A 25204-nucleotide genomic window follows, 5' to 3' on the forward strand; every position below is an offset into this window, starting at 1 on the left:
ACTGATGGCCTGGGCCCCTCCTCTGCAAAGGTGCCAACTGAAGGTGTTGGAGAACAAAGAGATCAGGTGGCCTCCTGGCCCGGGAAAGAGACAAAGGCCAGAGGAGGGGTGGAAGAGTTTCAGTTTGGAGCTGGCTGGGGAAATGGAGGGAGGCCCATATGGGGCTCTGAACTCCCTGGCCCCCAAGATGGACCTGACTGAGGGGTCCTGTTTCCTGTACCTACAAGCTCTGTTTTAGACCGTGTTCCTGTCGTCTAATAAACCTTGTGTTTTACTGGCTGGCTGAGAGTCACGTCTGACTGTGGAACTGGGGTGCAGGGCCCTCTGGCTTCCCCAGGAGCCCCGCCTGTGAGGACTCGCTGTGGGAAGCGCACGGTGTGAGAAGAGGATGCTGAATGCTCCGAGGTCAGACCCAGGAAGGTCGAAGCTGTGTAAGCTTCTTGCCCTGGAGACAGTCTGCTCAGAGAGAGGAATCTCCCCCAGAGTCCTGACTGGCTTCGTATGGAGTAATTCCAAAGCATCGCCCGGTGACTCCGTGACAGCCAGCCATTCAACCTCTTGTCAATTGGAAGGGTTTCTTCTCCTCTATTTTGGGCTATTGGTGGGATCCCACTGCTTCCACCAGTTTGTTGGGGGTATACCAGCTCCTAGGTGGCTGGTGGCGGGTTCCACATGGTCAGTGCAAGTGCTGAAGGTGCTCCAAGCCTTAGGCTTTTCCAGCTCTAACCCCTGAAAACACTGATGTCTTTGGTAACAGAGGATTTCTTTACTAGAGCTGCTGGAAATAGGATGCAGATTACCTAGGCACCATTGCTTTAAGTTACAGCACAAAAGAGATGGTACTCCACAGGTCCTAATGCAGCCCCTAGGTGCAGTCGAGTCGTGTCAAAGTGGGGCTTCTCATGCCAGGAATAATCACTCCAGCCCTCCCCTTTCCTGGAGACAAGCACACACTGGCCTGCACATCCTCCAGTCAGAGTCCAGTCCCCTTGTTCAGCACCTATGGTTTCATTCAGGCCACTCCACATAGCTGCCCCAGTCTGCAGGCTCCTCCTGGCTGGCCACCAGCTGTAGATACCACTAGTCCCTTTGCCCACAACTGGCTGCTTCCCAGCTTGGTTCTCAGCTCTTCAGTCCCAGTTCCCATGTTCTGCTTCCAGCCCACTGCTCTAGCTCCCATGCAGCCTCTGCTCCCTCATCTCTGAACAAAGATGTCGCTTCCCTTTCCTGTGTTTTGGAGATTATGGAGCCCTCAGAGGGCTGGGTGTTGAACTGGGAATTAACACAGTGCCCTGTAATGAGCCAGCAGGTATTATATTAGTACCCAGAACCACAACATTGTGTGTGAGTTAGGTTACTCTGTACATAACATACCTAATCCAAAAATCACAAAAGCAAAGAAATAAAAAGTTAAGGAGCCTAATAGTACATCCACTCTACTCCTTCTCCCAGACACCCATCCACCACCAGAACCACCACTATACACCACAGACAACACATCACAACCCTAACTCTGCTGGCAGGGATGCCAGCCTTCCAGCACTCCCTTCCCCAAACTCATCACCAGCCTTCTCCCAGCCCTCACCCCTTACTACGTTCTGCACATTTCTGGAACATCACACTCTCTCATGTTTGGGGAATGGAGGGCTGGGATCCCTACTGGGGTGGAGTGAAGGTTGTGATGTGTGTTGTCCGTGGTGTATGGTGATTGTTCCAATGGTGGGGTGTTGTGTCTCTGGGTTGAGGAGGAGGAGTAAAAGGTGTTTACTATTAGGTACCTTCACTTTTCTTTTCCATGCTTATGTGGTTTTATGTTAGGTATGTTATGTACAGAACAACCTTGACTGACGTACAACAGTGTGTATTAATTTCCCAGGGATATTCAGATTGAAAGTAGCTCAATTACATAGTGCCCAGACAACTTGGTGGTGCCACTCCAGAATTGGATGACCACTGTGACAGAGCTCCTGGTCGAAGATGAACCAACAGCTAGTGATTGATAGAAGGTCCTGGTCATCATAAACTATGGGCTCACTCAGCTCATGGCCATGTAAACCAACAGTTTTTATATAAATCCCCATTTTTCTTTTTAAATTAATAAAATAATTACATAACCCAGAGACCTCACTGAACTCTATGTACATTTTTTAAATTTACTTTCTACAGGTTGTAATTTTTAAGCTAGAAGGGCCTAAAAAACCACAAGACTCAGCATACTCTTTTGTGGACCAATTTTTCATTTATTACAACTTGGAAACTAATTAACTGATTTTCTTGAAACTCCTCAGAAACTTCAAGTTTTCCTCAGAGGTTATGTACATAAAATTTGGGGCAGATGCACTTGCTTGTTCATCAAAAGCAAAGTGCTTGAATTCCTTATTTAAATGAATACAATCTTAGCTATGACGTTGCAACCATGTTGTGATAATGACTCAACAAACCTTTCAATGGTTACTGTTTGTCATCTAACATTTGTCAGTGTTAATGTGCTACAATGTACTACAAACTCACCTAAAGACTCGTGCTACTCACTGGGTGCTACTTCAGAGCTTCTCAGTCTTTTTGCCTCCATTTTTTGCAACATCTCTTGATGAGATGAAAAAACTTAGCTACCATCTTTTGCAAAGAGGCAGAAGGAGATGGCAAGAAAAGCAATATCAGGCACAGATACCGATTCTCAAATTGTACAGGATGGAAGGATTAAAATAAATAAATGATCGATACACTCTTATTCAGGGGACCCAACGTGGGTCCCTTGCACTGAGGTAAGCAAAGGCTGGGATCCCAGCAGAGGCAGCATACTCTGCTCCCAGGAAAAAGATGTACCTTACACCACTTTCTAGCAAAAGCTTCGACTGGCTAGAGAAATAGCCTTTGTGAGCATCAGAGGGAGACTGGTCCAACTGTTCTCTGCCAGAGAGAGGTTAGCCATAGTATGAGGCCCCTGATGAAGCAGGGGAAAGTAAAGAGAAAAACAAGGAACATTCTTGGGGTTCCAGGCATGGAGAGTTTTCTCCATCTGAAGTGGTGGGAGAAGAGAGGTTAGCAGGGCATGCTGGACGTGCACAAGTCCATGGGGCCGGACGACTTGCATCCGAGAGTGCTAAAGGAATTGGCGGCTGTGATTGCAGAGCCATTGGCCATTATCTTTGAAAACTCGTGGTGAACGGGGGAAGTCCCGGATGACTGGAAAAAGGCTAATGTAGTGCCAATCTTTAAAAAAGGGAAGAAGGAGGATCCTGGGAACTACAGGCCAGTCAGCCTCACCTCAGTCCCCGGAAAAATCATGGAGCAGGTCCTCAAAGAATCAATCCTGAAGCACTTACATGAGAGGAAAGTGATCAGGAACAGTAAGCATGGATTCACCAAGGGAAGGTCATGCCTGACTAATTTAATCGCCTTCTATGATGAGATTACTGGTTCTGTGGATGAAGGGAAAGCAGTGGATGTATTGTTTCTTGACTTTAGCAAAGCTTTTGACATGGTCTCCCACAGTATTCTTGTCAGCAAGTTAAAGAAGTATGGGCTGGATGAATGCACTATAAGGTGGGTAGAAAGTTGGCTAGATTGTCGGGCTCAACGGGTAGTGATCAATGGCTCCATGTCTAGTTGGCAGCCGGTGTCAAGTGGAGTGCCCCAAGGGTCGGTCCTGGGGCCGGTTTTGTTCAATATCTTCATAGATGATCTGGAGGATGGTGTGGATTGCACTCTCAGCAAATTTGTGGATGATACTAAACTGGGAGGAGTGGTAGATACGCTGGAGGGCAGGGATAGGATACAGAGGGACCTAGACAAATTGGAGGATTGGGCCAAAAGAAATCTGATGAGGTTCAATAAGGATAAGTGCAGGGTCCTGCACTTAGGACGGAAGAACCCAATGCACAGCTACAGACTAGGGACCGAATGGCTAGGCAGCAGGTCTGCGGAAAAGGACCTAGGGGTGACAGTGGACGAGAAGCTGGATATGAGTCAACAGTGTGCCCTTGTTGCCAAGAAGGCCAATGGCATTTTGGGATGTATAAGTAGGGGCATAGCGAGCAGATCGAGGGACGTGATCGTCCCCCTCTATTTGACATTGGTGAGGCCTCATCTGGAGTACTGTGTCCAGTTTTGGGCCCCACACTACAAGAAGGATGTGGATAAATTGGAGAGAGTCCAGCGAAGGGCAACAAAAATGATTAGGGGTCTGGAACACATGACTTATGAGGAGAGGCTGAGGGAACTGGGATTGTTTAGTCTGCAGAAGAGAAGAATGAGGGGGGATTTGATAGCTGCTTTCAACTACCTGAGAGGTGGTTCCAGAGAGGATGGTTCTAGACTATTCTCAGTGGTAGAAGAGGACAGGACAAGAAGTAATCATCTCAAGTTGCAGTGGGGGAGGTTTAGGTTGGATATTAGGAAAAACTTTTTCACTAGGAGGGTGGTGAAACACTGGAATGCGTTACCTAGGGAGGTAGTAGAATCTCCTTCCTTAGAAGTTTTTAAGGTCAGGCTTGACAAAGCCCTGGCTGGGATGATTTAATTGGGGATTGGTCCTGCTTTGAGCAGGGGGTTGGACTAGATGACCTCCTGAGGTCCCTTCCAACCCTGATATTCTATGATTCTATGATTCTATGATGCTGCATTGTTGGATATGGCCCAGTAAGAGAATTTACTGCTCCTCTGAGTATCCAGTAAGTAACAGTTATTCCTATTCATTGTCACACAGTGGTTACAATCAATTTGATTCAGTCCTATTCCATTTAAATTCATGAGCCCCATCTGCAGCTGGTTTAAACTGGCCTAGTTCCATTGAAGTCAATGTAGGTACTCCATTTACCCCAGCTGAAGATTTGACCAAATGAATTTAAGGACCTACCTTAAATATTTCTTTGAGTCTTAGGCTATGTCTACAATTAAAATGCAACAGCTATACAGCTGCAGCACTGTAATGCTCAGTGTAGACAATTACTACAGTGACAGGAGGGGTTCTCCATCACTGTAGGTAATTCATCTCCCTGATGTGTGGTACCTAATTCTTCCATCAACCTAGCGCTGTCTATACCAGGGATTAGGTTGGCTACACTATACCACTCTGGGGTGTGGATTTTTCACACTCCTGAGAGATGTTGCTATGCCGATGTAACTTTTCAGCGTAGACCAGCCCTTATTTTGTACTTATTTATATTTTAATGCTTGGAAGAATGTTGAGAGTCAATTCAAAGAACTGTAGTCCTAAATAAACCAGACGGATGAAGTAATGAATATTGTTTATTACATTAATGAGGTTTTCAGGGGCTAGTGCAATTTTGATCATGTAGTTCCATCAGGTGGTTTCCCATGTTTTTTTCTTCTCAGTGATATCCATAGCAGAGCATTATTGAAAGGAAATCCAAACTGATGGAATTTCATAGGTACTAAAAACCTACTGCTAGGAGGAAGCACACACTGTTAGAGTCCTATGGAAGGACACTACTGTTAAAATGCATGTGCTGCTGGAGTTATAGCTGCCATTTGAAGCTCAAACACAGGAAAGTGCAGTTTCTTGGTTATTTTTTTCACTATCATAAGTTTTTGGTGTGGAGGACAGAGTACAGAGCCAACCCCAGAACACAGACCATAGACACATGATTAGAAAACAAAGCAGGACAAAAATACAGGACATAAGAAGAGAACAGAAACTCTGAGTGAGGATGTGAAAAGACTCAATGGCAAGCTAGGACTAGCCGTTGACAAGATATGCAGTGCAACTATTCCCTGGAACTACAATAACTGTAAAGAAGGGTATTCCATTTTCCTGCATTGCTGCTATGGTTGGCACTTTGAACTGCATTTACAGTGAAGTTATCCATATCAATAAAGCAAGTTTATTCCTTGCATTATGTTTGTTGGGGAAGAGGTGGGGAGGGGAAGGGATCTTTCCTCTTCCATCCTGATTCAAAAGCATTTGGATGAATGAGGCGATTGGGCCAGCAGGAGGCAAATACACTTCAGTGTCAGAAAATGTAGAATTAGTATATGATCAAAGCAGCAGTCTAAGGATTATGTGCTAAAATGGGACAGTCTTCTGGCAAAGCAATCAGGTAAGGGAATTGGAGAGGTGGAAACATCAGCCTAGTACATAGCAGCTGTATTTATATGAATAAAAAAAAATGAACCAGTTACTAGAACACATTAGCAAAGGGATAGAATATGAAACAAAGGGTGATGCTGTTGCTGTATCATGCTCTGGTGAGGCCCCTGCTGGTATCTTGGATGTTGCTTTGGTACTTCTTGCCAATGGGATTCAGAAGGGGCCAAGGAGGAAATGGTGCTTCTCTGGCTTCATCACCCCCGGCTCTTGATCTGGGAGTCCCCAAAAGCTCCTCTGCCAGAACTCTGTGGGGATGGTGCTTCATGGAATTTTGGAGAGGGCAAGGATGAGAAAGACACCAACTGCTCTCTGCAAGATTGTCACCGACTGACTCTCATGATACCTGATTGGGAGCAGCATGAGTCTTCCCCCCTCCCTCAGTGTTGTTTCTATTGAGCAGAGAAAGAAGAGAATGTAGCACAGCTCCTTCCTTCAGAAGGAGGAGGACAAGAGGGGAGCATGGAGGAAATGTCCCTCTATGGGACTAAGGGGGTTCCCATCCCTGCATATTCTGGAGATCTACAGTGTTGGGAGGCTGCACTCCCTGTTTACAGGGCTCATAAACCTTTCTCAGATGAAGATGAAGATTTGATGAAAATGCCATGAATTACCTGGGCCTCTTGTCACCTTCCATTGATTATGATTCAGTCCATGAACAGGGTAAAATTTAGAACATGAGAATGTTAGGCCTAAATCTAAGTCATGAAGAAAGGCAAGGGTAGTTGATCCAGTTCTTAGCATTTCCAAGGCTGTGAAATGGGATTGTTAACATTAACATTAAACATGCCTGAAAATTTAGGGCATTCAACCTAAAATTTAGTGAACGGCATAAATTAGGAATTCAGAACTTCATGCAAACAGTGATACACAAGGGACTATGATATGACAGGTAGAGAATGGGCAAATGAATAATACAAGTGCATTTGAGATGCCTAGACTTATGTCAGAGAGAGGGGTCTGGTGAAAAATCATGAAGCTGTGATTAAAATAAACCCCAAAATGGAAAATGCATTGTATTGTATGGCCTTTTGTGTGTGTGAGAGAAAAGAGTAACACAACATGCTGGCTGCTCTAGAGAGAGCCAGAAGCTCACAAATAAGCAATATTTTTTAAAGTTGCAATACTAAATGGTGTCATCATGACCATAATTTGCACACTTTGATGCTATAAGAAATAAGCTCTCCATGTGCCTGCATTTGCAACAGGAGATGGATGAGATGACTTAAGAGGTCTGTTATCTGTAATGTTATGATCATGTCACACAGCCTCGAGTCTGCGGATTTCAGTAACGTCTTCCCATGGCTTCTTGTAGTTTTCTCTTTCATCTGGAGAGCTTAACTGATTACATTGTATCACACTCAATTAAAGTTTTTTAATACAAAGGACAAGTTAAAAGCAGCAAAGGATAAGCACTATTTAAATCTACAGGAATGGATGAGACAAATATTTCAAAATGACAGTAACCTGCTGGTATCCTGGTTGCTGATTCCTTGGCAATTATTTAGCTATGGAAGGTTATAAATGACTTTTTATTCATGAAGTTTAATTGGCTAAAATAAAACTTCCAATTAAGGTTTTAAAATTAAGATATTTAAGGCCAAATCCTGAGCTGGTGTAAATTGGCGTTGCCACATTGAAATCAATGGAAATACATTGATTTGCACCGGGTATGGGTCTGGATCTCACAGTAATTTCCAGTCTGGGAAACTTGGCCAGCCAGCAGTTAAAGCATAACAATGGAGGAGGGTGGGTTAGAGCAGGAAAGGAAGTCAAGAAAAAAGGTAAACAAGAGGGAAAATATTTCTGGAGAATCCATGTAGATATGGAAACACCTTCTGAAATACCTGGAAAATCTTTTCTCCTTCCCTTCCCTACCAAAAGCTTTGTTAATGCGTCTGTGTTTCTTGTGCAACAGCTGGTGGCGTTACTAAACAATGCAGAGCACCAGCTCTAGGTCTTGCTTTAATTGTCAGTCATATTGGGATCCAGGAAGTGGGCGGGCGAACCACAGAACATTGGTCTTAAGTCCAAGGGCTTGTTTCTACACTCATTGAAGTCAATGGTGAAGATCCACTGACTTAAATAATGCAGGATTAGGGTCATAGTAGGTAACTGAAAACAAATTGGTCTTCAAAAGGTCTGTTTTAAATTGTATTTGTTTAGACTCAGCTGTTTCAAACATCTATTACTGGCTTGGGAACTTACCAGTTTTGTTTTCTCTTTTCAATTAAAAGCTTTTCTAGTCACTGTTAAGATTTTCTTCCATGATTTATAAAGAAACCGGAACACACAAATTGTGTGAATAATAGATAAGCACCCATGTTATACCAGACACTTAAGGGGCTGTGGGGGACCTAAGAACATTACACAGAAACTGTGTGTGCAGGCAGATGGGGAGGAAAGGACTCACTACATAAGGCTAAAATAATGAGACAAGGAGTTAGTGTAAAATGAAGCATGGAAATGTTTGTATTGGACCAGAGGAAAAATTTAAGAGTGGGGATCATTTAAGCATGATATAAGTGTGGAGATCAAGTACTCTCATCTTCAGAAATGTCCAGTAAGAGTCTAGACATTTTTGTGATGGGATTAATACAGTGAAAACCCTCTGTGGTTCAGGAGCACAGACTGGCTAAATCAAGAATTCCTTCCCAGCTCTACCCAATTATTGATCTCCTGTTAGGCTGTAATTACATTGGAGAGTTCCAGTGATATCAGCAATTGTAGAATGATACTAGTTGAAGTTTACAGTTGTGAACTATGCCTCACAAGTTGAAAAGTGACTGACTTTGGGGTAAAATACTTTAAGTCACTGACTGAGGACATTATTGTTCTTCTGTAGTAACTTTTTCAACCTAAGCTGAAAAGTCAGTTTTATAGTCTTTAAAAAATGTTGTTTTTTTGTTGTAGGTGGTTTACTCTAAATATACTTGAACTTAATATAGGGTTTGCTGAGGCTGCCCTATTTAAACTTACAAGATCATTTGGCACTCTGAATCAGTGACAGAGCCCCAGCAGTAATAGCAGGAGCTATCCTGAATAAAAGTGGAAATGTTCCTTGGTTGATAGTTTATGCCTCTTGTATTCATTTCCTTTGGGGAGGGGATAGTATTTAAATTTGTTGATAACTTCATACTACTTTAAAACTTCCTCTCCGTCCAATGATTTATGTCTCATAATGGGGATAACAAGCCTATGAAACTGCAAAAGAGCAGAAAAGTGAACACCAAATCCTGCACTAAGTGTGACAAAAAGCTTAAATATCTCTTTGCTCTAAATGTATTCTAACATAGGATGATGCTCTGGTGCTTATATTTACAATCATTGAGTCATGTGATTCTGTCTCAGCCAAAGGGTTATGGGTCAATATGTTTTATGTCAACCTTCAAATAGACAACACAAGTTGATTAGAGGTGATGGTCTTGGAGGGCAATAGTACAAAGCTATTTTAAGTCACTTGAGGGCCTCAGCCAATTGGATTTTTGCTTGGAAGTTGAAAAATGTGTGTGTGTGTGGGGGGGGGGGGGAGTATGTTTTTGGAGGCCAAATCCTGAAATCCTTACTTAGGCAAAATTGCCATTGAACTCAGTTAGTTTTGCCATAATAAGGACTTCAGGATTTGGTTCTGTACTACATTGTTAGATATTTAAACACAAGGCTTAAATGTTTACATTTGAAACTTTCTGGTTTGCATTCTACATACCCAGCACATTATATTACATCGCTGTAATGTTATAACAACAATCATGTAAGAGTGTAGTGTGAGTATGGCTTTTGATATTGTTTGATCTTCAGGAATTTTTTAGCACACTCATATTTTTAGTACTTGCCTAAAGGTGCCATTTATTGTAATTGTGTAGAGGCCCATTAAAAATGCAAATGTTCGTGATTAGGGTCAGCAGGCATTAAAGTTAACCAGTGCTTGTTCTGCGGGGTATCCATGTTTCAGAGAGATCACAGCAAGAGGCACTGAAAGGTCTGGAGACAGTTCCATGATTCTGTCTGGAAACACTGATTTGTTCAGGACAGTCTATAAATCTGCAGCAGCCAATGGTTAAGAAAGAAACTGTAATGTCAGCCAGACAGCCGCAGAGCCCTTCTTGTGACTCCCTTACAGGAGAAGCGGGGCGAGACTCCCATCCCTTCTTGGGACCCGGTGCTTGGCTCCGCAAAGGAGCACTGGGTGATTCTGCCTTGACTTTTGGGGCGGGTGGTGGGGAAAGCACAGCCCCTTACTCAGCTCTCAGGGTGTGGTGCAGGGTAAATCCGACGCTGTCATGGGGAGAACCCCAGCACCGTGGAGAGCTCCCGGAGCCTGCTAGGGGCATGGAGGGGGATAGTCTCTACTGTGTAGGGTGGGATTAAATCGCCCTGCACCGGCTGGTCCATGGATACCGGCTGACTGGTTACTGCCTCAGTAAAGAGGTTGCAAGAAGCCCAGCGAGGCTGCATTACAATCACTTATTTTTTTCTCTCCTTTGCATTACAAACCACATACAGGTCCCCAAACGCCCGTCTAGCTGGCTCGACTTCAGCAGCGACAGCTCCTTACATTCGCTCCCTGAGACTGTTTCTCTTGCACTGAAATCCCCCCCCCCCCCATTTCCTCTCGCCGTTTCATGTGTTTAATCCAGTTCGGACGCAGAAACACCAAACCCCGCAAGTGATCGAGCCCTGCCCGCAGTCCGGGTTTTCCCGCCGAGTTCAGGAACCAAGACCCATTACCGATCACTTTTCTCCTGGGTTTGTAGACAATGCATGCGTGTGTCTCCATCCGCACAGCTGGGGCTGTCAGACACACGCATATATAGCCACACACTGCACACAGGTACACCAGTGATCCCCCCCCCCCCAGCACAGATACGCCCTGGGTTGCTCACCTCCTCTCGAACATCTGCAGGTGCCGTTGTTCTTCCCTCTGGGCTGCTCGAAGTTGTTTCAGCAGCTGGTTCCGCTTCCGAAGACATTCTTTGCCATTCCTGTCTCCCAGCCCCCCTCACCTCAAATAAACCCGGGGGCCGCAGGGTTTCTAAGCGCCTCCTCCCAGCAGGATAGTCGGGTTTTACCAGGCAGAAAGCCCCGAGACTGCAGCTTTCTCCCCATCGCCAAGGCAGGGTCCTGCTCCCGCAGAATCTACGCGATTCAGAGCCGTTCCCCACACACGCCACAATCCGAATGAAGAGGGGAGGGAGGGAGGGAGTGTGAATCCCTCGCAGTCCCGTGGCGTTGCAAGCATGGTCACTTTGTCAGCCAAAGCCAGAAGCTGCATTTAGGGAAAGTGCCTCTCCCACCAACCGGCGGGAGACGTCCGCCTGGCAACCCAATGCAGCCGCGGATCGTTCTCCTGAGCCAGGACAACACAGGCCGTTCTCGGAGCTGGGGAGGCTGCTTTGCAGGCAGCCGGGGTCCCCTTTCCCTTCGGAGGGTGCAGCCTCCCCGCCTGCGCTCCCTGTCAGTGCATCGCCTCAGCGTGTGCAGGCAGCCCCGGAGTCTGCAGCGGCGCTAGTCCCTGCCAACTTCGGAGCGCCCTTTCCAAAGCCCACCCTGGGCTTCCCTGAGCCGGCCCGTCGCGTTCCTCCTCGGGCCGCTGGCGGGCAAGCGGGAGGGGCCGGGGTGTCTCTCTTGGGCAGACTCCCCGGGTTTTAAAAACAATCTTCTGCATGTGTCGCCACCTGGGTAAACAAGCCCCAGCTCCCGTTTGCCGGGAGTCCAGGGCGCGGGGATCTTCCCCACGCCCAGAAATCCCAGGTCCTGCCAGCGTCTTTCTGTGCACGGGGCCCGCCAGCCGCGAGTGACCAGAGAGTCGTCTGGGCCGCCTTGGTCCGAGCACAGCACAGCTCCAGCCTGTCTGTGGCAGTCCTTCCCTCCTTGCCCCGAGGCCCGGGGCTCGCGGCGGTGCACGAGGGATTTGCTGTTTGAAGCGGTATTAACACTCCCCACTGAACGATCCCCATGCATATCTCTGGGATCACAAACCTGCGCCCCCTGCAAAAACCAGCCCAACCCGGGGTTTGCTCCCTGCCTTCTCCCCATTGCCGTGGCCTTGATGGTTCTGCGGCACGAGCGCGTTCATTCAGCTGCACCACACCTATTCCAGCGCCCATCACCGATGCCTCCTGTCACCTGACATGCGAGTCTGCAAGGAGAGGCCCCTAGGCTCGCTTCTGCCTCCTCCCTTCCCCCACCACACACCTCACTGCTTCCTTAGCCTCTCTTTTGTTCGCATTCGTTTCCAACAGATCCCCGGTCCCCTATCCCCCTCCACACAACTGCAGCCTCCTGCAAACAGGCTGCCCTGTCCATGGCTCTGGGCCTTCAGTCCGTACGTCCCTCAATCTGACCAGGGGTGTCATGCTGCATCCCTGCATGTTTGCTGCATGTTTCATTACGCTCCACGCCTGTGAGACTCCTGTCCTGGGATCCCTTTCTCCCTTTGTGCCATGGAGGTGTATATATATATATATATATTTAAATGCTTTTTAAAGTCTCACCAGCAGGCAAGTGAGCAAACACAAAGCATCTCTTTTGGCTTTAGTATTCCCGCCACGCCCAGTCCCGCCATATAATGTTACTTTTTTAAAGCTGGCCCCCTTTCTGATAAACTCCAGCCCAGTTTAAAGAAGCTGGCAGGTCCATGGGGTGGTAGTCCAGGGCCAGGAGGGTTCTGGAGCAGAGAGGGATGCTTGGTGCATGAGTTCACTTGCACAATCAAAAGCAGTGAGCGGTGCTGGGATTTCCTAGAAGAGTTGGTCTGAATGAACTAAGTGGGTTAAGGGTACTTGTTCCTTCAATGTGGGTCAAGTACCAGCTGCACACTCCTTGCATATCTAACATGAGGCTGCTAGAAGGGCAACTGTGAGGCAGAGAACTGCTCCAGCTAACTCTGGAGACCTGGCTATGAAGGGTTGTTCCAAGATTATAGAATCACAGAACTGGAAGGGACCTCGAGAGGTCATCTAGTCCAGTCCCCTGCACTCAAGGCAGGACTAAGCATTATCTAGACTATCCCTGATAGGTGTTTGTCCAACCTGCTCCTAAAAATCCCCACTGATGGAGATTCCACAACCTCCCTAGGCAATTTATTCCAGTGCTTAACTGCTCTGACAGTTAGGAAGTTTTTCCTAATGTCCAACCTAAACCGCCCTTGCTTCTTGTCCTATCCTCAGAAGTTAAGAACAATTTTTCTCCCTCCTTGTAACAACCTATTATGTACTTGAAAAGTGTTATTATGTCCCCTCTCACTTTTCTCTTCTCCAGACTAAACAAACCAATTTTTTTCAATCTTCCCTCATAGGTCATGTTTTCTAGACCTTTAATAATTTTTGCTGCTCTTCTCTGGACTTTCTCCAATTTGTCCACATCTTTCCTGAAATGTGGTGCCCAGAACTGGACACAATACTCCAGCTGAGGCCTAATCAGCGTGGAGTAGAGTGGAAGAATTACTTCTCGAGTCTTGCTTTCAATACTCCTGCTAATACATCCCAGAATGATGTTTGCTTTTTTTGCAATAGCGTTACACTGTTGTCTCATATTTAGCTTTTGATCCACTATGACCCCCAGATTCCTTTCTGCAGTACTCTTTCCTAGGCGGTCACTTCCCATTTTGTATGTGTACAACTGATTGTTCCTTCCAAAGTGGAGTACTTTGCATTTGTCCTTATTGAAGTCCATCCCATTTACTCCAGTTTCTCCAGTTCGTCCAGATCATTTTGAATTTTAATCCTATCCTCCAAAGCACTTGCAACCTCTGAGCTTGGTATCATAGAATCATAGAATCATAGAATATAAGGGTTGGAAGGGACCCCAGAAGGTCATCTAGTCCAACCCCCTGCTTGAAGCAGGACCAATTCCCAGTTAAATCATCCCAGCCAGGGCTTTGTTTAAAGCTTGGTATCATCCGCAAACTTTATAAGTGTACTCTCTATACTATTATCTAAATCATTGATGAAGATATTGAACAGAACCAGACCCAGAACCGATTCCTGCGGTACCCCACTCGTTATGCCCTTCCAGCATGACTGTGAACCACTGATAAATACTCTCGGAATGATTTTCCAAACAGTTATGCACCCACCTTATAGTAGCTCCATATAAGTTGAATTTCCTAGTTTGTTTATGAGAAGGTCAAGTGAGACAGTATCAAAAGCCTTACTAAAGTCAAGATATACCACATCTACCACTTCTCCCCTATCCACAAGGCTTGCTACCCTATCAAAGAAAGCTATCAGGTTGGTTTGACACAATTTGTTCTTGACAAATCCATGCTGACTGTTACTTATCACCTCATTATCGTCTAGATGTTTGCAAATTGATTTCTTAATTATTTGCTCCATTATCTTTCCAGATACAGAAGTTAAGCTGACTGGTCTGTAATTCCCCGAAATGTCCTTATTTCCCTTTTTATAGATGGGCACTTTATTTGTCCTTTTCCAGTCTTCTGGGATGTCTTCCATGACTTTTCAAAGATAATTTCTAATGGCTCAGATATCTCCCCAGTCAGCTCCTTGAGTATTCTAGGATGCATTTCATCAGGCCCTGGTGATCTGAAGACATCTAATTTGTCTAAGTAATTTTTGACTTGTTCTTTCCCTATTTTAGACTCTGATCCTACCTCATTTTCACTGGCATTCACTATGTTGGACATCCAATCGCCACCAACTTTCTTGACGAAAACCAAAACAAAGAAGTCATTAAGCACCTCTGCTATTTCCACATTTTCTGTTATTGTCTTTCCCCCATCATGGAGTAACCAGCCTACTCTGTCCTCGGTCTTCCTCTTGCTTCTAATGTATTTTAGAATGTTTTCTTGTTACCCTTTATGTCCCTAGCTAGTTTGATCTCGTTTTGTGCCTTGGCCTTTCTAATTTTGTCCCTATATACTTGTGTTATTTGTTTATATTCATCCTTTGTAATTTGACCAAGTTTTCACTTTTTGTAGGACTCTTTTTTGAGTTTTAGATCATTGAAGATCTCCTGGTTAAGCCAGGGTGGTCTCTTGCCACACTTCCTATCTTTTCTATGCAGTGGGATAGTTTGCTCTTGTGCCCTTAATAATGTCTCTTTGAAAAACAGCCAACTGTCTTCAATTGTTTTTCCCCTTAGACTTGCTTCCCATGGGATTTTACCTACCAACTCCCTGAGTTTGCTAAAGTCTGCCTTCTTGAAAACCATTGTCTTTATTGTGCTGTTCTCCCTCCGACCATTCCCTAGAATTATGAACTCTACCATTTCATGATCACTTTCACCCAAGTTGCCTTCCACTTTCAAATTCTCAACCAGTTCCTCTCTATTTGTCAAAATCAAATCTAGAACAGCCTCCCCCCAGTAGCTTTCTCCACCTTCTGAAATAAAAAATTGTCTCCAATACATTCCAAGAACTTGTTGGATAATCGGTGCCCTGCTGAGTTATTTTCCCAACAGATGTTTGGATAGTTGAAGTCTCCAATCACCACCAAGTCCTGTGCTTTGGATGATTTTGTTAGTTGTTTAAAAAAAGCCTGATCCACCTCTTCTTCCTGGTTAGGTGGTCTGTAGTAGACCCCTACCATGACATCACCCTTGTTTTTTACCCCTTTTATCCTTACCCTTGCAACAAGTCTGTCTCCTATTTCCATCTCAACCTCAGCCCAGTCCAACTAGACATTTTTAATATATAAGGCAACACCTCCTCCCTTTTTTCCTTGCCTGTCCTTCCTGAGCAAGCTGTACCCTTCTATACCAATATTCCAGTCATGCGTATTATCCCACCAAGATGGGGAGGTCCACCTGGTTTCAGGTCTGATCAAAGCTCATGGAAGTCAGGGGAAGGACTTTTCTTGAGTTCTATGGACTTTGGATCAGAGCTGCAGTGCACACACCCCTGACATACTTGAAAGGCATCAGCCCAGGTGGGCCAAGTGGCATAGGGGAGAGCTACCTCTGAGTTGAAAGCTGAGTCAGACTGGAAGGAAAAACAAGGACCTGGCTGAATTCTGAATGTAAGATATATTTCCCCCCAACTTATTGAATATTCATTCACCTGTACTAAGCAAGAACCCACCCAATGAGGGTTGGGGCAGCCTTGGACAGTGGTATGAAATGTAGTGATTTGCTTTCATTTCCATAGATTCTTTCATATAGTTTTGTATGTTGAATAAACTTTGATTTGCTTAAATTAACTTGGCAGTTTCTAGGATTATTGCTGCCAGCTGACCCCATGGGCTGGTAACTGAAGGGATCAGGTGCGGAAGAGGTAGAGATTCTGCTCCTGAGCCCAGCTGGGGTTCTTGGTCTGAGGCACAGACGTGGGCATCCTGGTACACTAGGCACTGTCAGTGCTCTGGCTGCAGTTGAACCAAAGCATGGGAAAAGCCTAAAGACATGAGGAGAACTGAGAACGCGGTGGGGTGGGGGAGTTGGGGGGGGGAGGAATGGCTGTTACTGTCCCTGATAATTAAGCTTCAGAAAGTGGTCACATCTCACTTGCTATCACTTCAGTCTCGCTAGCTGCAGACTCAGTGCATCCGCTTGTTATGAAGGTTGTCTTCACAACCAGAAGGGACAGAAAAAAACCCCAAAAGCTTAAATTCTAGAGAGGACAGCAAAATCCATGCAAAGAAGCTCATTCTGCAATTCCATAAATCAGCGGATCAGTGTCATTTGCTCTATCTGCCTGAAGGGGATATTTTTTCCCTTTATAAGCCTTTCTCTCTATTCTAACACACATTAAATATGCATAATTATGTATATAGTGCCAAAGTATGATAAGCGCTTTACAGGCAGACACACAAAACTCACATGCCCTACCCTAACGTTTGCCCCCTCTATCTGGGCTTGATGCCTAGTCTCTTTCTCTTTATATGGCTAGTAAAACAAGAAACAAAATGCATCCTCAGTGACACCTACATTCTGCAGAGCAATAAGAGGTGGGTGCAGTCAATATCTGTAGCTACTGTAAGGTCAGAATCAACCACTCAGAGCGGGAACACAGAGCACGTGTTAATTAAAGTTTTGATGACCCTTCCTCCAAGATTACACAGGGGCCATTTCACAATTTAGCAGGCAGCATGTTGTTCTGTATTTTAGTGAGTGAATATTGGGGCTAAATTTGCAGAGCTATATCACTGTCTTAAGTCACTTTGAGCATGGGTGTTTTGTTGTCTGCCTTTCAGATGACACAGAAAACAGAGGTCCTGAGCACTTATGATTATTAGAGATCCTCTAGAACTTTATCAAAAGAGAGGTGTTAAACCTTCTGTCCTGATCCAGTTCCAATTTGGGTAATTACATTATGACTCTTAATTTTTTCCCTCCTCTGAACACTGGTGAGAACTTTTTGTGTACTGTTAAACAGCTACCACATTCTGCCCCAGAGGTAGCTGCATTTCAGTAGGGGGCAGAGTGATTCCTATATATGTGGTTTGTAATTTGACATATGTACACAGGCATATTGGGATCATCCTGGATGAGAGGTGCTATTATTACAAGTAGATTACGTCACATTGTCCTACAAGTGTTGCATTAGCAGTCATAGAAACTGTGGGGCCTGATCTGCAGCCTGTTAAAGTCAGTGAGAGTCTTTCCATTAACTTCAGCAGGCTTTGGATCAGGGCCCTAGTATAGGGATGAGTACCTGGTCTTAACTACACGTTAAAGCAATTACTTTGCATGACAGTGGAGCTGCCTTTAACCTATGTCTCTTTATCAGAACATAACCCAAAACATGTCTCTTACTATTTGCAAAGACTGTAAAATTGCTGCAGTGCTAACACTTAGGCCCAAACCCTCAAAGGCATTTTGGCACCTAACTCCTATTGAAATCAGTGTGAGTTAGGCACCTACATAACTTAATGCAATCTCTGTTAATCAAATTGTGGATATGTTCAAAGAAAGTCTGTCTCGACCATTTACAAAATGAGCTTTGATATTCCTTTTGTAAGTAAAGAGCAGAAGGGGGGTATCAATAATTTATCAGCACTTGGATTGCATCCTCTATTGCTTTTACTTTCTTGCCTCTTTGGAGCAAAAAAGGACAAGTGCAATATTCCCTCTTAGTTTGTAAGGACTTCCTATTTTCTAATGGGCTGGCACTGTGAAAGGATGCATCCATTACTGAGGATTTTCTGACCCCAATATTAACCATTCTGAATGTTGAGGAGCTGTATAGTTGAAGGGATTGGTAATGGAATATGATCATTGGGTTGGTTGTTGTCATATGAGGACTTTTCAATGAACTATGTAAAATGCACTTGGCCCAGGGGCGGGAGAAGAGTCTCAGTCCAGTTTCCAGTGGATAAGTGTCCTTATCAATCCTGTTGGAAGTCTCAGTAGAGAGGCCTGGGATTTAATAGCAGGTGTGACAGGACATATTCTCTGTGTGGGTCCCATGAGGCCCTGAGTGGCTGCGCTGGGGCTGCCCAGGTAGAACTAAAGCCCACAATTGTATTTTCCCTGTCCATTCTGGAGGGGTATGGAATGCTCCTCTCTCATCTCCTGGCAACTGCATCTCCCACCTCTTCAACCTTCCCCTCTTTGCGGTTCATATCAACTCTACCTTCTCCTTTCTCCCTTCCATCCTTGTGCCTCCCTTCCCACCTCTACAAATTTCTCTCTCACCTTGTTTTTTTCTGCCACTTCTTCCTTGGTTCTGGTGACAACTACTCCAACTCTGGTCCCTCCTTCATCTTCTCTCCTCTGGCCCATCCTTTCCAAAACTCATCCACACTCTTCCACTTCCTTCCTCCCCTTCTCTTGCTCTCTCTGGAATGCCCACCCCCACTACATCGCTAAAAAGATCCCCACCAGCCATGACCTCTTCCTCTCTTGCTCCCACAGAAACTTGCACTCTTGCACTCACAGAAACCTTGATTGCCCCTTCTGACACTGGCTCTGCGCTGCTCTCACTAAGAGCAGCCTCTCCTCACATACTCCCTGCTGTGAGTCATCTCCAGAGGTACATAGTAGAGGGGAAGGGCTACTCCTAATCCTGCTGCTTCCAATCCCTCCCTGCTCCTATTCCTTCAGACTATAGGTCCTCTCCCCTCTTTCAAAGTGTGCTGCTCACATGGCTGGGGAGGGAGAACATACCTACACAGAGATGGAAAGTGAACTATCCTCTCAGCTCCAGGCAGGATAGAGTTGCATAGGTGAGCCAGCATGAGGAATCTTAAAGAGTCACTGCCCATGTGATACCTGCTCTCTGCAAAGATGACTTTGTTCTCCACAGGTGCCAACACATCACATTCCATGAGCACTAGACTCACATGTAGTGAAATCAAGTTGAAACTTAGGGACATAGGAGTGTGACAAATATGATGCTATGGAATCACGGAATATTCAAAGACTGTTGTGTTAATTGTATAAATATTATATGTATCTTTATGAGCTGGCTATTGATTGTATTCCTGGCTAAATGGATAAGATAAAGAATGTTTTTTGCTGGAACGAAAGATAATGGGGAGCTGGTAATTAATGCAAATTCCCCATACTGAAACAATGCAGGTAATAAGCTTTTTTTTTTCAAAAAAAAAAGTTTTGACTCTCTTGGGGAATTGCACACAGACTGATTTGACCTGGTTCAAAGGCCTTGTCAGACAAAAGACTTGAAACTGAATAAAAAACAGCCCTGACCTGAGGGGAGGGTCGCTCTCACTCCATCTAAAAGCTGGCAAGCATGAGATTCTCTAGCAGACTCAGGGCCTGCAGAAGAACCTGAAGTATTTTGGACCTTTCAGGATGCGTTGTGGAAGATAACTGACCACCTGATAAGCTAGCTATGCATATAAGCTGATTATTGTTTTGAAGATGTGTTTTAGCTGAAATTGTTTTGTTCTGAATAAACAGAAAGCTGGCTGGTCACTGGATAACCTTGTCATTGCCTCTGAGAAAACAGGACTGCAGGTGCTCAACTGCAATCAGAGTTGCTGAGGCAATCACAGTGAATTGCAGGAGTCTGCAGTGTAAGGCCTTGGTCTAGTGGGGAGAGAACTGTGGGATTCTGTCCTGAGAAAAGGGATGGCTGGTGGCCTGAGACTAGAGTTGGGGGCCCATATGGAGACAAAGAGGGGGTGTGGGTCAGAGGTATAGTTAACTCAGGGACTGTGACAAGGGAGCTGGGAAGAGCCAAAAGCACAACTAAATAACAAATAGAGCAGTCAAAAAGTCTGAGGCAAAAGTCTCACCAGAGGAGCAGCCAAAGGGATGGATAAACTGCCAGTGGCTCCAGACACTAAAAAACAGTGGACTTCACCAATTAAAGGTGAATATTCATCCTGTTTTGCATCTCTGGAGAGGGATTGTGGTTCATACCAGGTATTGTTTGGCCAAACACCATCCCAGACTAAACTCAAAAGGCCAAATCTACCTTTAGACCTCAGCAGAGTTACACCAGTGATGTGACCCGGGCCCAAGGTTTCTGATCCAGAAAGAGCGATCTGGACAATGCCATCCTGTATCCAAGCTGATAGCTTGGAGTGTTCCCAAGATGGTCCCCCGGGGGAAGACAGCAGGGCAGTTGCTGCTGCTTTTATTTCTCTCAAAGGCAACATGCCAGCACTCAGAGTATCCACTGCCAAACAGACTTTGGTTTTAAAATAGAATCTTCCTTAGTAATAAGATGAGACTAAAAGGTACTCTTAATTTAACCGTTAACACACACAGCAATCAAGTCTCTTAACAGAATTATGGAGAGCAACATGTGGTCAGAAGGTCTCTGCTGCTTCTCGTTACGCTGCTATGGGCGAAAGAGCCTTCTAATTTTAATTTTGTTTGTGACTGGGTTATCTTTGCTGATTAACTTGAGGGAAGCATTGATCAGCTATTCTCCAGTGTTATTGCTGTGTGAAGCTAATAGCAAAAGGAGGAGACGTACCTTGCACTCTGAAGGTGTCAAGAGTTGGTGTCAATCTGATTTCTGGAGGAAGGGCATTGTACATCTGTAGGTAAGAACACCTGGTCCCAGTGCCTGTGAGTTTCTCTCTGGACATTATCAGCTCCATAGTTCCTGATGGATGCAGCTGTCATGATGAGTCACTAAGCTAATCATCGCCAACCCACTGATAGCTTTGAAAATAAAGAACTGAGCTTTGAAGTGGCTCTGGTATTGGACAGGAGGCTAATGTAGCAAGCAGAACACTGGAAAAATGTGCTCCCATCAACCTGTGTGGCCTGGTAGATGAGTTACTGTGTTTTGGACTAGCTGGAGCTTCCCTATGACTTTCATTTTCCTCCCCAGGCATAGTGCATGGCAATAGTGCAGTCTGGATGTGATGAATATATAGATCACCATGATTAGGTTTGCATCTACCAAAAAGGGTTTCACCTCCTACCCAGTGCAAGATGGAGAAGGGCATTTACACTTGCTGTTTGGGTATCCCAGAGGCAACCAAGAACACAGTAGTATCCTAAGACTGTGTAACAGATAGGAGAGTAGACACTCTTTAAGGTAATGGCAATTTCAAGGAATCTCCCTCTTCCAACCATCACTTCCATCTTGCCTGGGTTTCATTTTAGCCAGCTATTTTTTCATGCAACTGCTTATCTCTTCTAGGCCTAGAGGTCTGGGTGATGGCACTGTGTACAGCTGACATGAAGAAGAAAAGAAGTACAGATGCGTATCACCATGCGTATTGCTGGAGGAGGCTACAGCATCTCATGGTTTCCCCAAAGGGACTAACATATATGTAAACAGGAGGGGAGACCAGCTTGCGCCTTGTGGGACAACATGGGTGAGCAGACACGAGGAGACACAGTTGCCCATCACAACCCTCTGAGTTCTCAAAGATGACTGAGCAAAGCCCATTTTGTGTGATTCCACAGTCAGTTTTGTGAGGTCGCTTAAGTCAGCCCTTCATGATCAGCAGTGTCAGTGGCTCTTGCCAGATCTAACAGCATTAGTGTAGTTGTACAGAATTAAATACTTTCTGATGGCTTGATCCTAGTCACAATACAATATAGCTGTCACACAGGGGATCTACATTCATTACTGAGCTTTCTGCACTAAGAGTGTTGCAAAGGCAATACAATTTTACTGTATGTGTGTGTGTTCACCTCTTCTTAAGCCGCTCCCTCTGTTTTACACTCTGAATAGCAATGATGGGTTATGGTGGGAGCAGCATTTAGACCTCTATCACCCTAATCAGCTGGAGAATGGATTGCTATGATGTGGGAGACAAAGTAATAAAAGGAGAATGGGAAGAATCCTGGGGTACCTCCAAAATAAAAAGTTCTTCAGGAGATCCCCAAGAATAATTTGATAGAGGGAGCAAGCCCACTGCATTAAACTATTTTAAGTTGTGTGAAATGTCAGGCTTAGGCACTTTGACAGGATTTCTTTAAAATCTGCCACAGTAGACTTAAATACATCCGTTACATTACTCAGACTTTGGCAGTCAGGTCCAACGGCAGTAGCAATGAGGGAAAACCTCCTGTGCAGAAGAGGATGAAATTTAGAAGCATCTATTTCATTATGGTATTTTGGGGTGTGTTGCCAGTAAAAAAAGTGACTCAACTGTCAGTTCACAGATTTTTCCTTTAGTCATTCTGTGTATTGATGAGGATGTGTTTGCTATCTGTACAAATGTAGAATTTCACCTACAGTTCTCTCCAAATCAAGTGTTTGACTTATGATGTACAGTATAAGAGAAGTAAATCCACTTTGACTACACCTTCCCTTTTGAAAGGGAGTCTGCCCTCAGGAGTGTCAGCTGTAGGCTGATATTTGGAGGAAAACTCTTTCCTAACTGGGAGTTATTTTGGGATTGTGATGGGAATGGTGATGAGACAATGAAGACACCTTAGTTTGTTAAGAGTAAATTATATCTACTTCGCCAGAAATATTATCTGTAGTTTTTGAAGACTTGTATTATTTCAGAGTCTGTCCTCATAGCCTGATAACATTATATACAGGAATCCAATAAAACAAACAACTAAGAGGAAATCCCACACTAATTCTCAGAAGCCAACATACTGCTAGGCAGATGTATTGCTAGATATGAGCAAATATTGTTTTAAAAAAAATCCACACATCCCCATTCATATGTTTACATGAATTCACTTTGGCCATGAATTTTTTTTAAAGTGAGTAAGTAGAGGTTTTACTGAAAACATCCCTGGCTTACATGGGCCTATAAATCCACAACAGTCTGTTCAGTGAGGTGTACCTGTTGGGATTAGTACAGTAGGGCTGGGTTCAAATCCAAATGAAGGCTAGAGATCTAAAAGAAAAGCCATCTAGAACGCTGCAGGTGGATCTCTGGGTATATATGGACATGCACACTGGCTTTGCTTGCCTCTCAGTTTGTCCTACTTGCAACAAAGCTGTCACTGACTCCAGCTGTGCTCATATGGATGCGTGTAACGGGGCGTTTGCCCTGCACTGGCCCTTGAGGGCTACAAGGAAACAGCCAATTAGGGCAGTGGCTGCAGCCAATCAGGGCCCAGCTGGCCTATATCAAAGGTAGCTGCAGGCCAGACCAAGTGACTATGCTGCAGAAAGCCCAAAGGAGAGGACTGGACTGAACAGGGTTGCTAGGACTTGCAGGTCTGAGGCCCTGGGAAGAGGGTGAAGGAGCCAGAGGCAGGAGCCGAAGGTGCTGGGGCTGTGGGGAAGTAGCCTAGGGAATTGACACTGGTGGAAAAAGAAAGGTGGGGCAGTGGGAAGCTGTTGTTTACAGGGTCCCTAGGCTGGGACCCAGAATAGTGGGTGGGCTTGGGTTCTCTTCCCCCACTTGCTGCTGAAGAAGTGGCCAGGCTATAGACTGCCAAGTTGCTGTGAGGAGCAGCTAGACTGTTGTAGAAGGAGTCCCTGGAAGGGGGAACCTGGATTGTGACACAGCCAGAAGCAGTGAGACTGGAACTGCAGTGAGATGAGGATGGGAGAGCCACTACCACTGGAGGACATACCTACTGACCAGAACTAATTCATGAAACAGCCAGCAGGAGGTGCCAGTGTGGTGAGACAATGTGCATAACTTTTAAGCATATGAGTAGTGTGGCGGTTCAATGACAAGACAGCACAGAGCTTTTAGCAAGCAAACGGCTGGTCTGCTAACAGGCTTCTGCCTGTCAGCTTTCCACCTTCCCCTTTATTCTTTCTCTCCCCCCGCGCATTACATTCTCCAACAGATAAAAGGAATACACTGGCTTTGTTTAACATTTACCAGTTTCTATCTACCGCATTCCTTGCTCTCGGGCCTTGAGCCCAGTCCTAGGAGGCTTCCCACGGTTCATGTCATCTGGGCGAGATCCCAAGGTTGATGCCCTTGAAAGGAGCTGTGTGTGCATAGCTCCTATACAACACTCCGGGTGTGCCCTGAATGTTGCCAAGCACATGAACCTTGTATGAATCCTACAGAATAGTCCCTTTTGACTCCATGGGGGACTACTCATTCTTTAAGTTACACACGTACTTGTGTGCTTTGCTGGACTGGGCTATGAGCCTTCCCAAGGGGTTCATCTATCACTTTTCCTGTGAAGTGCTGAGCACTCCTCTGCAGTCTTGAGTGCCTTCATTCTTACTGACTTCAATGGGAACTGATGGCACTTAGCCCCTTGCAGGATTGACCCCACAGTAGAGAGGGCTGACTAGTGCTGCATACATCTTTTTGGAGGAAGAACATCCTAACTGTGGCTGTATCTCCTAGCCAGCACCCTTTCAGGGAGCCTGTCATCTTTTTACCATGTTGCAGCTCTGCGACAGACTATTGGTGGACATATTGTATATCCCCACTGCCTTCCCCTTCATACAATCCTCCAAGCCCATTTCCAAGAGATCTTTGTCATTCTGCTTTCTTCCATGCCACACAATGGAGGGGAAGCATATGGCTCTTAGGAAGAGACTGTCATAGCCATCCCTTGATCAGAAGATGAATAGCTTCTACTACAAGGTGTTAAACTGGGGGCTTCTAGTGGGCTAGAACTAGGAATGAAGATTATCCAGGTTTGTGACTGAGGGGAAGGAGTCCATAAAGTCTAAAACAATGTCTTTAATTCTACGTAAAGCATTGCAGTTCACCTCTTATGACTCCTGGAACTGGACTAGGGACATTTTGTTAGCCAGAATAATTGAACAGATGCACACAAGTAAGTTGGTACTTATAAATTATAAGACCAATA

General features: G+C 45.1%; 1 protein-coding gene across 1 annotated transcript in view; it reads right to left on the minus strand.

Moving 5' to 3' along the window:
* Nucleotides 1-11349, minus strand: part of LOC125638942 (transmembrane protein 151B-like) — a 37863-nt gene extending 26514 nt beyond the window's left edge. The window contains exon 1 of the mRNA XM_048855264.2: nt 10993-11349. Within this exon, the coding sequence (XP_048711221.1) occupies nt 10993-11079 (87 nt within the window). The 5' untranslated portion in view covers nt 11080-11349. The remainder of the gene's footprint in view (nt 1-10992) is intronic.
* Nucleotides 11350-25204: the final 13855 nt, after the last annotated feature.

This window comes from Caretta caretta, chromosome 6, assembly GCF_965140235.1.
Source record: "Caretta caretta isolate rCarCar2 chromosome 6, rCarCar1.hap1, whole genome shotgun sequence".
Taxonomy (NCBI): domain Eukaryota; kingdom Metazoa; phylum Chordata; order Testudines; family Cheloniidae; genus Caretta; species Caretta caretta.